Source organism: Larus michahellis, chromosome 4, assembly GCF_964199755.1.
Source record: "Larus michahellis chromosome 4, bLarMic1.1, whole genome shotgun sequence".
NCBI classification, from domain to species: Eukaryota; Metazoa; Chordata; class Aves; order Charadriiformes; family Laridae; genus Larus; species Larus michahellis.
Window position 1 is genome coordinate 93522238 of NC_133899.1, and position 16799 is coordinate 93539036.

Genomic DNA, 16799 nt, shown 5'->3' on the forward strand with positions numbered 1-16799 from the left:
AAGAAATGCAATGCTTTATATTTTTTTTTTTAGAAAATAAATAAGTCAAAAATAAGTCCATAGACAATTCCAGTACTATGTTAACACCGCGGGGAGGTACAGTCTCTTCTGGGATGTGTGACCAGGTTTGGAACAGCTTCTCTCCCACCTACTCGAGCTGGGCCGTGTCTGGGGTTTGGGTTGGTGTTTTCATTTTTTATAGCAGCACTTCATAATGCGTTTAGCAATGCAGTTTCCAGGTGTAACTGTTCTCGGGTAACAACCGCTGCACGCTGTAGGTTTGCCGAGACTGAGCTCACTTTTCCAGAAAAGACGGAAACCCGAAGACCAAGGTGAGGGGGGACTTTATGAAATCCCACTGCAGAGTGGCATGAAACATTCCGGGGAGAGGCCGTCTCTCCAGTCAGGAAGCCGTCTCTTCTAGTATGGTCTCAAATTAAGGGCAAAAGTTTCGATAACAAGAGGATGGAAGAAGCTCCTTTTTCAGACCGTGGTGTCCCTCATTTCTGGGCCATGGCGGGGTTTAAAGCCACTGTCCCCTCTGCGGCGCTGCAGGGTGGCACCAAGAGGCAGCTGAACGGCCAAATAACTAGAGTGAGGGTTCAGCGGCACAAGGGGCTCCAGGGGGCTGGTGCTCCGCTGCGGGTTGAGGTCTGGGAGGGTCCCATACCCCCCATTTCTCTTCAGCAGTGTTTGGGGTGGGGGTGGTTGTTGTTTCCTTGACCGATTTGGAAGATTTGACCTACAGTAATCTCGTCTCTAGGATAAGTGTTTGTGATAAAATAGTTGCAGTTCCCATTCCCTTTTGTAACCCTAATTATATTTTCTTTCACTTCTTTTAATTAACTCTTACTATTTACAAATGTAGGACTGGGGAGAGCTGACTTGTGGGGTGTGTGTCAGCACTGTCCCCCCCTCCCCCTGCCCGGGACATCTCCTGACCACCAGTGCCGAGTCCCTGGGACCTGGTGCGAGTGAACTGTGGCAGGACAAACTCCAATTCTTGGGCTAACGTTATTTCGGGACGCGGCATGAGGCAGACCAGGGTGTGGCTGCTCTGTACTGAATTATTGCTATTTCCTGCTTTTTTAGGATCCATAAGCAAAGCCTGTCTTAAGTGGTGGTAGGAAAAGAGTTGGACCATATGTTTCCGGTTCCTTCCTTCTGGAGGAGTGAAAACTTGCTGTGTCAAAGCTGTTCAGTGCACAAGGTCATAAAGCAGGGGAGAGAAAGCCTGCATGGAGGCGGGGGGGTGGTGGGGGGACAGTGATGCAAGTTCTGCATTCACAAAATAAGGCTTTGCTGTCCTACGAAGTGCAAGTGTGAAGACAGCTAAGAGGCACCTACCCCTTCTCTCTTGTGAGACGAGACCAGGCTATTGGGACGCTGGCCCTCCGCGTGTTTGGCTGGAAGGTTTTGTGCCTGAGAGGCCAGGCAGCAGTGTCGGGGCTGGGGCTGGAGGAGCCTGAGGGCCACTTGCCCTTCAAAGTCATATGGCCAGGCAGTTTTCATTAGAGCTTGGCCGTGGAATGAGGCTTATCTGTTACGGCACCAAAGCAGGGCGCTGCTCATACTCACAGGTGGACATACTTCATGAAGAAATGGGAAGTGACTGAAGCTATGAGGGCTGAGGTATGCCGTACTCCTGTGATGGGAAAGCAAACAGCAGGAGCAGCGTGTCGTCTTCCCCCAAAGGTCCAAAAGAACAAGGATATTTGAGCAGTTTGGTTTTCCCAGCAGCAAGGAACAGGTTCTGCAGATCACTGCTGAGCCCTCTGTTGTCATTAAGTGGGATGGCAGCTTGTAAAAGCAGCTCTAGAGAACAGCTTTCTGCTACTTGAATAGGTAATTCAATGTGGCTTCTTATGAGCCGTACTCCGCTTTCTGTGTAAGGGAATCTTACGGGCAATATAACTGTCTGGCTCTTTATTTGAGCAACAAAATTATTTTCAAACAGTTTAGAAATGTTGTTAACTGTTGTTATCCTAAACCCGTAATATGGAACTAATGTAGCTTCATGAGAAAAAGTTTCAGTGATGCTCTAAAAATGTCAAATTGCTGTAAATGAGAACTCTACAAGTGTATTTTGGTAGCTGGAACAAATGTTGAGGCTCCTCGACTCCCCATCATGTGCATTATAATTGCCCAAGGAGCCTGCTCAAGACTGGCAGGGTCTTCAGGAGATAGGGATCCAGAGCTGAGAACTTGCCTGAAGGCCTGTGAGAGTCAAAGTTAGAATTAGGACCGAGAATCAGCCCCCGGGAATAAGGGGAGGGTAGGAAGAAGCAAAGCTGCAGCGCTGGTAATGCCCATTCCCACAGAAGTCACCTGTGGATACCAACACACTGAAAACTGTCCTCGTCTGACTGGGTGGAGAATCCATTAAAAAGCCAGCACTGGTTGTGTAAGGAAGTGCCATGCTGACAAAAATGGCGTGAGGTGCTATCGAACTGACCTTTCCTCCTACAGACGGGGGCTGCATCCACATTAGCAGGTGGTGTTGCCAGCAGGAATGCTGCTTTAGAAGAGAACAGTTTCGCTGAGCACCTGCCACCCACACTTAGGTGGGTTCAGGAGGCTTCATTCTGGGCCAGTGCGCAGCTGGTAGGAGCGTATGAGGTGGGCTACTGGAGAGTGTCTCGCTGTTCAATTTTGTTCAGAGAGCTCTAGATCTGAGACCACTCTGATGTGAAGAGATGCATGCGATGAACGATGAGGGAACTTACTCTAAAAACTGAAGTCTGAATCCAGACGGAAATATTCATGTAGATGCTGCCGTGAGTGCCGACAAGTAGCTTGTCTTCAGCCACGGGCCCTTTCACGCTGCTTAAATACCTTAGTGCGAAGGCGGTGGAAAACAGAGAGAGCAAAGCACTCCCTGAAGGGTGATCTCCTCAGATGCCTTCCAATAGCTAGGATAACAGAATCGTAAATTGCTAAAGGATTTCAAGAGTTCCCCAGAGTGGAAAGGGATAGTAGTAGTTTGTCAAGCTGGTCTTTAACTTCTCCATAGACCTCCATAAAGCTTCTTGAAATGGAACAGTAGGTAAGGGAAGCATCTCATAGTATGCTTTCTTCAACCTCGACATCCGTTTCAGCTCCTGGGGGCTCAGGCAGGGCTGTTTCAAGCCTTGACGCCTCTGCCACTGGGGTCTTTTCTTCCAGTTGTTCTGCAGAGCCTTGTTCTCCCTCGGGAACACTCTGAACTGCTTCCTTCTGAGTCTCTGGCTCTCCAGGAAAGCCTGCTTTTGCGTAGTTCTTCACCAGCTCCTGCACCTCCATATTCAGGCTTCTCAATTTCTCCTCGTACTCTGCCAGTGCCTCCTGCTGGAGCTGCAAACAGAGACCTCACATCACTCTCTGACCGCTGAAGCTAAGCAGATGTTGGGCTGAGAATGGTATAAAAACCTGCTCTGAGAGAGACCAATATGATGGGATGTTAGCACTTCATAATTTTGGTCTCAACCCTATATTGAATGACTTATCTCCATCCCCCAGGCGATCTCTGGCTTCCCTGGAGATGAAAGCAGAGAGTATTGCTGATTTACATTATTCTGATTTGCACCACGGTTTGCTGAAGTGAGACTGCATGTTCACTGCACATCAGCCTTGAAAGAGCATGAGTGCGGCTTGTGTGTTTTGAGAGTCTGAGGAGCTCAGGGACGAGACTCATCTCCTCTAAAGACGCATTTCCATCACACTTTGAAGGGGGGGTTTTTGCATGACGAGCTGCACGCTGGTGCTGGCACAGGGAGTGTAGGAGTGCAGCACCTCTGACTTAGATCTGTGGAGGCTCCTGTAGAACCACCTTCTAAGTCATTCATTTTCTCAGCATCCCTCCTGCGGAGTGGGTGTCTGCAGTGTGTGTGGGGAGGATGAGTGTAGCATTAATTACAGACTGCGCCAGGAAGCCCGATGCCCTGGAGTGCTGTGGGTTTACTGTACTGGGACACAGCACTGACCCTGAGCTTCAGCTTTGCCTTTACCTGACTTTCTTTCTCCTTGATTGTTCTCAGATTATCTGCCTGCTTCTCTTCCAGTTTCTGCTGATACCTGGCTGTCTTCTCTGTCACCTATAAAAAGAACAAATTAAAAAAAAGAAAATTCCACTCATATTTAAGTTTTTACAAACAAATGCTTTAGCTTATAACAGCGAGACACAGGGTTATAGAGCGCATGTCACAGTGTCCTTGTCTGCTCAACAAGGGGTTGGATCCCTGAAGGGCCGAGGTGAGATCTTTAGGGTGTCCTCCCCTTCTGCAAAATTTTCCACATTATTAAACAGATGCGGCGTTACAATGCTCATTAGCTGCGCTTAAAAAAAAATAATCCCTTAATTAGAAATGCAAAATCTCCTGGAGAGACAAGGCCCTTATGGACCTGCGTTACTTCAGTAAGGGCAGTAGCTGTCTTCAGCTGCACTTTGGCGCTCTGCATTCCACACTCAGAGTCCTTGACGCAGCAGCCATTTAATGAGAGTTAAATGCCTCGGAGAAGTCGCGGTCTGAGAGACATGCTGATGGTGTACACGAGACACTCCTACTTTGCAGAAGGCAGAGATGCTGTGGCAGATTGTCACAGGAGGACTCACCAGTTTGATTGTTTGCACCACTTCCTGAATGTGAGAGTTATTAATTTCTTTCTTCAACCTTTAAAGAAAAGAAATGTATAAAACCCTATAATCCATCTGTTGTCTTTATATAAAGCTGTTTATCAATACCGCTACGTGCCGTACAGTCAGACAGGACTGCCCGTGCCCACACGCAGAGACAGGTGTGTTACATTCTCAGTGTCCTCCCACAGTGAGAGGTTGCTGTCATTTTAGGAAAGGCAAATAAAACACTAGTCAAATTTGACTGAGACATAAGCCAAATAATTGGCTGCAAAAATCTATTTTTTTCAGCTTAACAGACAGCAAAAGGACCTTGCTATGAGCTGGAAGCAAAGGAGGTAGCGCACCCTCTTCTCTACCCTTGAACACGTGAAGCTGCTACAAGCGATTGCTGCCGCGCGGTACCTGACCGCACAGGCTCAGCACCACAGCGTTAGGTTTCTAACAACGGGAAGGGGAAGGAAGGCTGCAGCCATTATATGCCAAAACACAAACTCTTCACTGAGAGGGCGGCTGAACCTGATTACAAAGAGATTCTAGAGAGGCTGGGGACGGCCTGCCTTCGATGCTACGGGGAGATAAATACCCAGCAAGGCAGGAGGGTAGGCAGGAAGGATTTGGAAGTGCTCTTAGGCTTCAGCAGAAGTGACTGGAAGGTGCGTCATCACGTCAGCAAGAAGCTCACATATCACATAAGAGCCAAAGAGACGGGTGCGTGGGAGGCTTGTCTTCAAGGGACAATTTCTCCATCTGTAATGCCCTCCCCCTGCATTTCCATACAAGCTCCTACTCCCTGCGGCAGGGCAGGGGGCATTTCTAAGGCACTGCTCCACTCGGGCTACTCAGGAGTCCAGTGCGTGGAACCGACCTTGCAGGCTGCCTCACACACACACAAATGAAGCCTACGGAGAAAGCTCCAGAAGCCACTGTCAGCAGAGACCGCAGGAGGAGGTTACCACTGCAGCTAGGGAGCAGGCGTTTGGCTTCACTCTGCATATGTTTGTGTACTGGGGGGCAGTGGAGAAAAAATGCTAAGGCAGGAGTGAGAACAGGCCAACACACCTTCCCTGGCACCTGCGGCTCTGCCACCACCTGCCTGGAGCAGGACAGCTAGCGTTCCGCACAGACAGAGCCCGGTGACATCCACCCCAGTACCTCTCCTGAGCAGCCTTGTCACTTGTGTTCCTCATCATGGTTTGGATTCGGTCCACTCTCTTTGCCTCCAGCTTCTTCTTAATGTCTTTAATATTGCTGTGGAGAGAAGAGTGCTGTGAGGGACAGGACTGGTTACAAACCCCAGGGACGCTTGCTCTCTGGAGCGCTCTACTGTCCAGAAAAGCAAAGTTTGAGTGATTGTGCAGCAGAAAGCCCTAAGTCTTAAGAATATTTTAAGTCCTGTAATGTTTTCTTTTTGAAAAAAAAAAAAAAAAAAAAAAAAAAGTGAGTCATAACAAAAGGACAGGAGAAAATAGATGTACACATGTTGTATTATTTAGTTGTATTGTATACCTACATTGGGTTCCTCTGGAGCAGCAGGAGACTTGCTGAAAGTACTTACACTGCTAAATGTAAAAGAAAAAAAGAAAGAAAGAAAAAAAAGGAACTACATGGCTTTATAGGAGAGCTAAAAAGCAGACCTGAAGCAAACAAAAAGGCACATATTTATGGGATATGACTTGCAAAGCAGAAAGCATAAACACTTACAAGGCATTTGATCAACCACTAGGAAAGATGAAAAGGACAAAACTCGCAAAACCTCAGCTCTGCGCGCCCCTGACTGAGGCGTACGTAGCCGTCAAACGCACCAACTGCAGGCCAGAGAACACGACAAGAGAGACAGAGGAAGGTGGTAGTGGCAGGGCATAAGAGCCTGCTGGCACACCATCAGTACTTCATCCTGGCCATCCAGGTACAAAACAATCACAACAGGGCAGCTGCTGAGGTGGCCATAAGACTGGCCATCGGCTTGTGGCCCATTGGTCTGGTGTCCTGCCTCCAACAGTGGAAGGACCAGATGCTTAAGAGCAGTGTAAGAAAGAACAAGGGTAAGTTTTCCCTGCTCCACCTTCCCAGTTTCCAGTCTATCCTCCAGCTTCTCTGTGTTCATCTCCCATGAATGGAGTTTAGCTCTACTTTTGGACTTCACAGGTCCTTGCCCTGAGAGGAAAAGAACTTAGTTGATCTGCTGTGTGACAGAAGTACTCCCTGGAACGTCTCTGGCTGCCCCACATCTCTCATGACAAACAGTAATCACTTCCCTATTCTTCTTCTCCATACCATTCATGATTTTACACACTTCTGTCACATCCCCCTCAATCATCTGTTCTCCAAGCTGCGTCTGTTTTATTTCTTTTTGTGCAGAAATTACTCCTCACTGCTGCCTACCCTTGCCACCCCCTTCTTGCTCTTTCAAAGCTCTTTGTTGGCGATGCCATACTGAAAAGGTGCCTGCACTATGGAGACAGAGCTAGTGGCATAATTGTGATTTTGAATCTTTTTTTTTTTCCATACAATTCCAAAAATTCTGTTTGCCACGTTAGGCACTGCGGAGCTGTGAACGAGGAGCTGTTTCAGAGAAGTACCGGCAGCAGCTGAAGGTCTCTTTCCTGAGTGACAATGGCTCATCCCTGGGTACAGTTGAGCTATGGGTGTTTTTTTCCATTGACATTATTTTGTATTTATCCATACCGAATTTAACTGCCATTTTACTGCCCGTTGCTCAAGCTTTAAATCTTTCTGGAGCTCCTCACAGCCAGCTGTAGATGTGACTGTACTAAATGGCAGCGTATTGCTAGCAAACCATTACCTGCTGCTCGACCTGTTTTTCTTAGTCTTGTCTGAATATGCCGCATAGCTGAGAGAAACAGAGACTCTGTCTTGGTGGAGGGCACGAAAAGAGGAAGTTTTGCCTGACTTAGCAACTAAAGCCTGAGCGAGGATTTAATGGGAAGGAGGAACGAGTCAGGATTTTAGCTCCAGGACAACGTTATTGCAAGAACAAATGGATCAATGTCTGGCTAGAAATTGGTGAATTGATTCTGCCAGTTTATTTAAGTACTGGAACCAAGATGCTCAATTTGCTTAGACTGAGCTGATCAGTCCCTGCAAGGGATTATGGGATGCACTGACAACAGCAGATAGAGATGACACCCAGTGACCAGCAGTCTTATTTCCTATCTTTCTGAACTAGTCAGTCAAGGCTACTTACTGCGGCTTGGACACTAGTCCCCTGTTTGGTGCCTCATGGCACAAACGCTGTTCTGGAGATCACAAGAGCTGTCTTCCCACCGCGGCCACTGTGTAACTGTGAGACCCTGTGTCACAGCGCACCAAAGTAAATGAAACGCTTCTCTTCCCCTGTATTCACTCACTGTCTGTACTACGGTGCTTTGAGATCCAGCAGAAAAGGCTACCCCAGAGAAGAGCTATGCATTAGTACTTCGTTATTCAAATACGAAGTTTACCTTTCCGATGAGTCCTTCAGTGCCTTCAGCTCAGCTGCCTGCTTCTCTCTGGCTAGCTCTGTTATCTTCATAACTTGCTGTTCAAGGGATGAAAAACAGGATCAAAACCAAGCAAACCAAGATGAGACGCAGCACACCATCTGTATCTAATAACCACCAGATCGAGCTTTATACCTCCCTGCACTGAATTCCAGGGGCCAGCTAATCCACGAGGCTTTGTGCAAACCTGTGCACCACAACAGCGAGCTCAGATGCGCACACAGATTGCACCATGCTCATGGACCAACTCCTCCAAGGCTCCAAAGGCCACTCTGTGAGCCACCACCCACCTCTACGTTATCGTTATGGACAGTTTCCTCTCTCTGTGCAGGAGGCAGCACCAGATTCCCTGTACTTGTGGGTAGGTGGGAAGCAGCAGTAGAGCTTACCTTTGAAACGACAGAGGCCAGCGAGAGGATGGGCCTTCTGTCTTGTGGAGACACTTCTGCTCTGTGGAAACTGCTGGCAGAGTATCGGCGCAGTGAGCCCTGCCTGCACCGCTGCCTGCTGAGGCACAGCCTGGAAGGAGAAACCCTGCCTGCTGGGCTATGTGCTCTGCAGGAAGAACTCAAGGTTTTTCTATCCTTTTTGTAGCCTTGCCCAGTAAATCTCACCGTCTTTGACAGAGTTGTGAGACAAGGATGTTTTATTGCTTTGGCTTCTGTCTCTGGTGCTCAGCGTGATTTCCAGGTAAGCTAGTTCTCAGAAGGCAGGGTTTTTTCCCCTAGGGTTGGCACAGGCCAGACCAGCTGGTCTTGTAGACAGCTTGCAAGGTGCTTGTCTAGTTCCAGTGCAGCAGTGAACCTAAGATTTAAGATCTGACGCAAACTCCTTTGGAAAATAATGACAGAAAAAGGCCTCCAAATCCTGGAATCCTCCCCCTTTCATTGGAACAGGTGGCATACGCCATATTTATCATCACCATCTTGTGGACTGCCCTTTGTCTCCAGGCGTTACTGTGTCTCTTGCTGGTGTTTGCTTAAGGTGGGGGGGTCTGAGGTGTGGGAGACACGGATGCACTGTCAGGACTCACAGGCGACACCCTACGCGGACACTTACTCTGACTTCTAAGTCAAACAGCAAAACACTTCCCGGGTTTCAAGAGGAGTGAGATCCAGCCCTGCTGTCGGTGCTGGGGGGTAGCCCTAGGACCTAGATCCCTTGCAAAGCTGTCCTTTTATTAGCCTGGATGCACTAATGGCTGCTCTGTTCCCACACATCATCTGTCCCGGCTGAATGACAGCGGCGAGTGTGGTTGGCCCTACAGCATGTCTTTAATGATGGCTGCCACTGGTGACCCTGCAGGGCTTCCACAAACCTGTGTGGCACCCTAGCTCTGACGGGAGGCATCAAGCAGGGAGTCGTGAGAAGCGTGGTACAGCCTCACGTCCCCACGCTCCTACAGAGCTGGCACCAGGCAGCACATGGAGCCAATAAATGCCACGTTAACCCCAAACTAAGTTATCGGAAGAGTTTAAGCAGATGGAGCCTGCTGTGCTCCAAAACAGTGCTTCTCCATTTTTTTCAAATTGTGACCTTTAAAAAAGTTTCTGCTGGATTTTTGTAGCTTCTAACAAATAAGCATCACTGTCCACATTCTCAATTCTCTTGCACGGACCTGACAATTGCTCTGAGGGGTGTTTTCTGCCTCGTGGCCACATTTCCAATGTCACAGTTTAGTGAAAAACTTGTTTTTTCAGGCTGTGCTTGCAGGGGCTCTCCTAGGCTCTATTTTCTGTTGCCACTTGCAGTCCTTACCTCTGTGGCGTGCTGCTCTTTCTTTCTTCGAATCCCATCGTGGTGTTCCTCCCCAAGTTGGATGAGGTCCATCTCCAGCCTCTCCCTCAGTTCCAAAACTCGGCTATCAATGCTTTCTGCCATTTCTACAGGATTTGCACGTGTACCAACGTCACCTGGTGTCAAACTCCTGCAGAACAGACACAGCAGCTGTGCTGCTTCGAGAGATGTCGCCACCATCCTGACCTTCCTACCCCCCGCAGTGGGAACACGCGACACCGTATGAGCCCGGGGAGATGTGGATGCCCACACCACCCTGCACCTCCTCCGGAGAAGGGGAGCCCGTGTTTCTCTTGGGGATCCCTCCGCTTTGGGTTGGGGAGGGGACCCGCAGGCCAGATCCTGCTGGAGACCCTGTGCTGTATTTACCTCTTCTTCTGGGTTTTCCTAGCATTCCTTTTCTTGCCTCCATAGCAGACAGACTCCGAAAAGAGTACCGAATATTTCTGCAGCAGCTCCTCCCTGCGTTTACTTCCTCTCCGCTCCAGCTCCCTCAGTTCCTTCTCCTGCCTCTTCAGCAGCTTCAGAAAGACCTTAATCTGCTGCAGTTCTGCGAGGCTGGCTGTCTGAGGCTCTAAAATAGAAAATAAAGAGAGGCTGTTTTCTCTCACCCAGCATTTCTCAACCTGCTGCGATGCCTTTTGGGGTCAGACAGGTTTTTTTCAGCACTGCCTTCATTCAGCTTTTCCTCCCTCTTCTCAGCATCACAGGCAGCTCAATTCACCACCTGGTGGATGCCTGGCACGGGCATGGCCAGAAGAATTGCTGCCTTGTGGTCCTTTGGCCAGAGGAACACACTGGTGGTGATGTGCCAGTCTGTCTGTCTTGTGCCTTGCACCCTTTTCCACAGTTTTAAGTATCCCAAAGATAGCACAATTGTTAAGCCAGTTGGTAGCAATAATTATAAGGGAAAAGGTTTGTTATTTCATTACCGATTTTGTTTTTCAAAACTGAGTTACAAGGACAGGTGCTTTCATCCCTTCCAGTTTTAATGCCTGGCATTTCTTCAATTGTGAGGAAGAAATGAAAGGTCTTTTGAGGCAAATGAAAATGAGAGGGGAAGGATGCTGTGAACTGCTGGGAGAACTTGTTATCTGGCAGCACAAGTCAGTCAGATGTGGTTATCTGTGGCAGAAAGGCCACAGGGGGTTATCTTCGCAGGGGAAGTCACTTTTTTTTTTTGGCTTGGAATGTGTAAAAATTAACAGATCGTGTGGGTGTGTCTGAAACACAGTGCTGTGCTGTGCAGGGCCAACTCCTTCTAAAAGGCTCCTACTGAGGAAACGTGAGGGTACAGCTTAAATGCAAGTCTAGACTCTCAAACCAGAGCCCACTGTGCTTCCATGGGATGAGATGCCTTTTATCAGAGCACGTATTTACAGTCATCACAGCTCTGTCCAGGGGAACATTTTTCTTCAGGAATAACTTTTAAAAACAAAACTTATTTGGCAACATACCCTGAGCGCAACAGGTTTACTCTTGTGCCTTCAGCTCGGTTTTGTGGCACGATTCGGCACATCGGTTATGATTTTTTTGTATTGATTTGTGTCACACTGCATTAAGACAGAGAAGCAGGTGATCAAGACATGATTACAGAGGGTGCCCACGTGCTGAGGTCTCCCTGTGGCCACATCACCTCTGCTTTAGTCAGGGCAAAGGAACCACCGAATCCGGCCAGAGCAGGACTCGTGTGACAGCTCCAGCTCCTACCCTGCCATGGAGTTGACTTGCTGCAGCGTTGCTGCAACCAGTGGCCTCAGAGGGCTAAAGCTGGAGCAGTCCAAAGCTCTTCTGACCTACCCGTGCAGATGACAGTGGCCCAGCTTGTGTAAGGCATGGACCAGGGCAACTTCAAGCTTTTCTCCTCGAGACCCGCTGTGAGCTCGATCCCAGCCTGAGAGCTCGCCACACACCATGGCAGTTGTCAAAATGGGCAAATGGTGCCACAGGCAGGGAGACTGTGTCCTGAGCCTGAAGATTCACATGGTTTGTCTTTAGTGCTGGCTACAACAGGCAGGGTTGGGTCAGGTCTTTTTTAATTTGCAAAACAGGCTTCATCTCTATCCCAGTCAGAAATCGGGCAGAGAGGGAACGTAAGATGACTGACAGGCCTCAGCCCATCTTACCTGCAATCTGCATCACTTCGATCACGTTTTCCTCCTTGGCGAGAGCTGCTGCTCCTGAAATCACAGAAGAGGATCCTGTTTATGTTCCACCCTGGATCTTTGGGTTGAAAACGGACAGCAGAGAGCTCATCAAGAACACAGGCTACATGAAGGGTGTTAGTGTGAATACAAAGGAATTAATTAAGCTGCTGAGATGCCTAAATGCTTGGGAACTTTGTTAACAGGCACAGCAGAAAGGGAACAGGATTCTCTGCCTTGCCAGAGAAAAAGGGCACTGGCTTTATATTAGCTGAATATTGCTAGTGATGATTTGGCACATGTAAACTTGTTTTGAATAGGTGGGAAGGATGTTCTGGTCTGAAATTTGAGAAAACTAATTGTTTTGATACCAACATATTTGAAAGGACACTAATCAGGTTGATACAGTTAATATGGAAGAAACCCTGATTAGCTGTCAATTACTTTACAACACAACAGAAGAGAATGAGGTAATCGAAGCGTGTGGCAGGGGAACATGCTCTTACCTTACCTGAGATCATGCTATCAGTTAGTTTGGATTAGAAGCATGTTCAAGGAATGCTCCTTCTGGCACTTTGACCAATACTACACCTTTAACATTTGTTGGCTATCTTGTTTTGTAAGGCCAAGAAAGTGCCAGTATGAAAGGAACAAACGTACTGTCAGAAAGATCGTTCTCTGCTAAAGCTTCTTTAAACCTAGTAATAAATGCTGACTTTGTCTTTTGATTTCTATCAAAGCAAATCCATTACTTTTTTTCAACTCATGTGAGTGGTCAGAGTTAAGTAGTTTTTGCCCTTGTTATGTTAACGGGTCCTCATTTAATCTAGTGGTCAAAACACAGGACTGTGCTCCATTCCCACTCCTGCAGAATGCCAGAGGTGGGATCTGCTCACTCTGAACTTGTAATGGGTCTTACAAAGAGTCTAGTGTTCATCTGAGCTGATGAATAAAATAACTACTAATCTTTAAAGCTCCCAAGTATTATACAACCAGACACTGGTGCAAGCACAGTTTCGTGAGATGCAGAGTTTTCAGGGGATCTAAACATACTTAAAATGTCAGAAATCAACAGTAATCTACAGAAAGAGGCCCTTGAAAAGGACAACAAAGAGGTGAAGAGCAGTGAGGTATTATGGGATAAAACCAAACGAGATCTTAAAACCTTTGTCTCACAGATATCCAGAATTACCATGTCTTTGCTCAAAATCAATATCCAATCTCCAATTTCACGCTTAAGGTGACAGACTACATCTGCCACAGGCCACTTCTCCCTTGGACAGTGGTTCCCTGTTAACGTAATTATCTCCCAGGGAACTCTGTGCTGAACCTGGAAAACTGAGGTGACCTATGAGAGTCCTCAGTTATGTGCAAGACAGCCCAGGGACCAGCAGCACTCGTTAGCCCTGCCTTGGAGGGGAAGGACGATGTTCACCCCAGTTGGGCCTTCAGCTTGTTTCCAGGTATTCTCAGAAGATACCCGAGATTACCTTTCTGTTGAGGAGTAAAAGAGTATGCACATCACACTCACCCCAGCCTGAGTCAGGGGATAACTACAACTTTTGCCATTAATGAGCAAAAAGCACCAGAATTTAAGCTGGTGACTTGGCCTGAGAGGTTCTGACCCCATTACCAAGGATCTTCAGCCTCCACCACTGTTTCTTTCAGACTTTTGAGTGTACAGGCTTTCTCTTCTACTTTTAGCTCAGCCCACATCCACAGCGTTACCTGCAGGCCCGTTAGAAAGAGGAGCGCTGAATTTCCTGGGGGAGTCTGGTATCCCGTTAGTTTCGGCAGATGGGAAGTTCCTTTGTGTGCCAGGCCTCTAAAACAACGATCAGAGGTAAAGCAAAGCTCTGTTATTTCAGGCTGAATCCATGCAACATGTTTTAGAGACAGTGACAGAACTTGGGAAAACTTACCTCCCCCGAGCCATCTTTCAGCTTAACCGATCTCTTGTCTTGCAGACTGAAGAACTTAATGGGGTTGGAGAGAGCAATAGTCAGATCTAGAAACAAAGAGGAGGTCTTTGCTCGGATTATCAAATAACGCATTGTACTCTGATTTTCCTTGCCTTCTGGTCTCCTTTCTGGCCTAGGTCAGGCAATTGTGGAGAAGGGATATTGTACATTCTCTGCTTCTAACTTCTCCCTGACAGCACCCAGGGAGGGGGCCGTCTGCACCTCAGTCCCTTTCTGAGGTGATGGCTCACAACTGGTGTTTAGCGCAGGTCTATGAAGCTGCAAAGAGCATACTGCTCCCAAAATCCAAAGCCAGGTTAAGACTTTCCTGACCCAGACAGCTCCCCGCTACAGTTCCAGTCCAATGCTGTATAAACTTGGTCTTTTTTACAAATATGTGTTAAAACCATCAATTTCACAGGATTTCCCCCACAAAGAAGGTTCATTTGGATTAACACAGGGGAAGAGACAGTAAACATGAGAAGTATTCACAGCTTCTGTGGCTGATGCTGTCACACGCTGCACGGCTTTGTTCATGATTGTTAAAAAGTTCTGTTTTTAACACCGCCAGTGGGGCTCCTTTCCCGACTCATCTCTCACTGTTTGGCCAACCCCTTTTTAAAGGCCGATCCCTGTATCTCAGTACCAGCAAGAACCTCCCTCTCTTCCAACAGGGAAGAGGAAAGCTCCTGTGCTCCCTAAAGCCCTATTCTCGTCAGCACCTGTTAGTTATCACCTCTTCACTCAAGGAAACCTCTCCCGGCTTATGAATAAAAGCAGTAAAATGACCGACCCATTCCAAACCGGAGACAGCCACATCTGCACTGCACATCTGGCACGTGCGCCTCGGCCCATACAGGGAACCCGTCACAGTTACAGCGCGAGCATCCGCTCCTCTGATGAACGTGAGGGTGACATGTGCTGGCACGTGCTCACGTCCCACCCTGACACGGAATGAAGGGTGCAGCAGGAAAGCACCCCCCCAGGCTGGAAAAATGCTTCTGGCTCACAGTTTGGACAAAGCCAGAGCACCCCCACGCGCATTCTGACACATAACTACCTGCCCAAGCATCGGGAACGTAGTCCTTTACTTCCAGGTACACAAAGAGAGAAGGCATGGTGAGGGGCATGTTGCTTTCACTGCGGAGACAAATGTGGTGGTAGCCTGAAAACAGAAAGCAGAAGAGGTAAGCTGGCAGAACCTCTGTCCCTTCTTCTCTGTGTGTTCCAACAGTAAAACAAAGTCTCTCCTTACAGGAGGGCATGGTGAACATGGTACGGAATTAAGGTAAGGCTGTAACGAGATGAATTTGCAGGCTCCACTGCCTCCAGGAATGGAGAACAAGTAGCAAAATACGCAGATGTTCGTATCTTCTTTACAGCTCCCAATGGGTAGGCCGCAAGAGCACAACAGCTGAAGGAATTTCCACAAAATTTACCTGAGTGCACTGCAATAACAGGAATGACACGATGACCGATGAACTTCCCGCCTTCCTCCCAAGCCACAATTTTGAGAGACGCCAACTCAGGCATCATGATCTAAGGAAAAAACAGAGTAAGGCACCCATGTCCTCACCTCTAACTCCTAACAGCATACTGGCTTCACCAAGTAGAACTTTACTCTCTCCTCCTTCCACCAAAACAATGCCGTCTCTCCAACGAATTCACTGCCAATTTCTGCATCTTGTAATGTAAGGCTACAGTTTATCACAGACATAAATGAATTCACAGAAACACCACAAAACACAGGCTTCTCAGAGGAGAGACTGCATGGGATCACAGGAGAGCACTTCACCTAAAGAAAAAACGGGGCAACAAACCCCCAGACCACAGCTTCCACGAAGCAATTCACCAGAGAAGGGAAGGAACTCGGGAGGATAATTTAGCAAACGTGGTAAATTTGCCATAAGGGCTCTTGCCTCCCTCCTCCGCCGTTTTCTTCTGCCATAAAATGAACTAAAAATTATTCTGCCAGAACTGTAGCCTGAAAAGTGTTTTCTGAAATGAGGATAATATTTATCGACCACATCACAACTGGGCTGAAAATATCTGCTATTTCAGTGTGCTTGACAGAGGTGAATTGTGTAACTTGTATTTTTTTGCTACTGCAGAAAGGCCAAACATTACTATCACCTTTGACTTAACTTCCCCGTACCCCGTAGCTGGATTAGTGACCACTGAATTCTTGTGGACAAACAGGGCAGTTTTCTGTATTCTGGCACACCTGGAAACCTCCCTCTGGTCGCATTACTTCTCCAGTTTGTGTTTCTCATTTACAATCGAACCACAGACATTCAGTTCCTTTCTGCTTCCTGGTGCTTGACATTTTCAAAGCTGATGAGTCAATTCAGTCCGAAGTGCACCACAAATGGGAGACTTGATGCCTGTTATTTCCAGAAACGTCCCCATCGACCCCTTGTCTGTTCAGGGAAATACTGATGGAGGGTTGTTTTGGATATTTTGTTTGGATATTATCTGAGAAAGCGACACCTAACGCCTTGTGTGTTTAAATCCGTGACTGAGATCTCCAGAAGGGAGTCCCTTCTGTTGTGCAGTGCTTGTGGCCAGCAGGATCATTAAGGATTCTCTGTCTAAATTACTATCAAATGTAATTACCTTTTCAAAAACAAAAGCCTCCTCTTTCCATACAGGGTTAATAGAATTGGCAGTGGAGGTCAGTTTGGTTCTGTATTTGCGTTTTGTGTCCCTTGGCAACCCAAACAGCTCTACTTCCACATATGTCTTCACACTGCGGTCTGAGAGGAACTGACCAGAGAGTATC

The 16799-nt window shown here is 47.7% G+C and overlaps 1 protein-coding gene across 7 annotated transcripts in view; it reads right to left on the reverse strand.

Moving 5' to 3' along the window:
- PLCB2 (phospholipase C beta 2) overlaps positions 1-16799 on the reverse strand; it is a 63583-nt gene continuing 46784 nt past the window's right edge. For 6 of the 7 annotated variants that reach the window (XM_074586629.1, XM_074586628.1, XM_074586630.1 and 3 more), the window contains 13 exons: positions 16634-16798; positions 15457-15556; positions 15078-15182; positions 13979-14064; positions 13785-13881; positions 12039-12092; positions 10282-10486; positions 9874-10042; positions 8077-8153; positions 5768-5863; positions 4592-4649; positions 3987-4073; positions 1-3333 (listed from right to left, as the gene is read on the reverse strand). In XM_074586629.1, coding sequence (XP_074442730.1) covers positions 3061-3333; positions 3987-4073; positions 4592-4649; positions 5768-5863; positions 8077-8153; positions 9874-10042; positions 10282-10486; positions 12039-12092; positions 13785-13881; positions 13979-14064; positions 15078-15182; positions 15457-15556; positions 16634-16798 — 1572 coding nt within the window. In that variant the 3' untranslated portion in view covers positions 1-3060. Of the gene's footprint in view, positions 3334-3986; positions 4074-4591; positions 4650-5767; positions 5864-8076; positions 8154-9873; positions 10043-10281; positions 10487-12038; positions 12136-13784; positions 13882-13978; positions 14065-15077; positions 15183-15456; positions 15557-16633; position 16799 lie in introns of all 7 variants that reach the window. The other variant, XR_012586945.1, reaches the window with a different exon arrangement.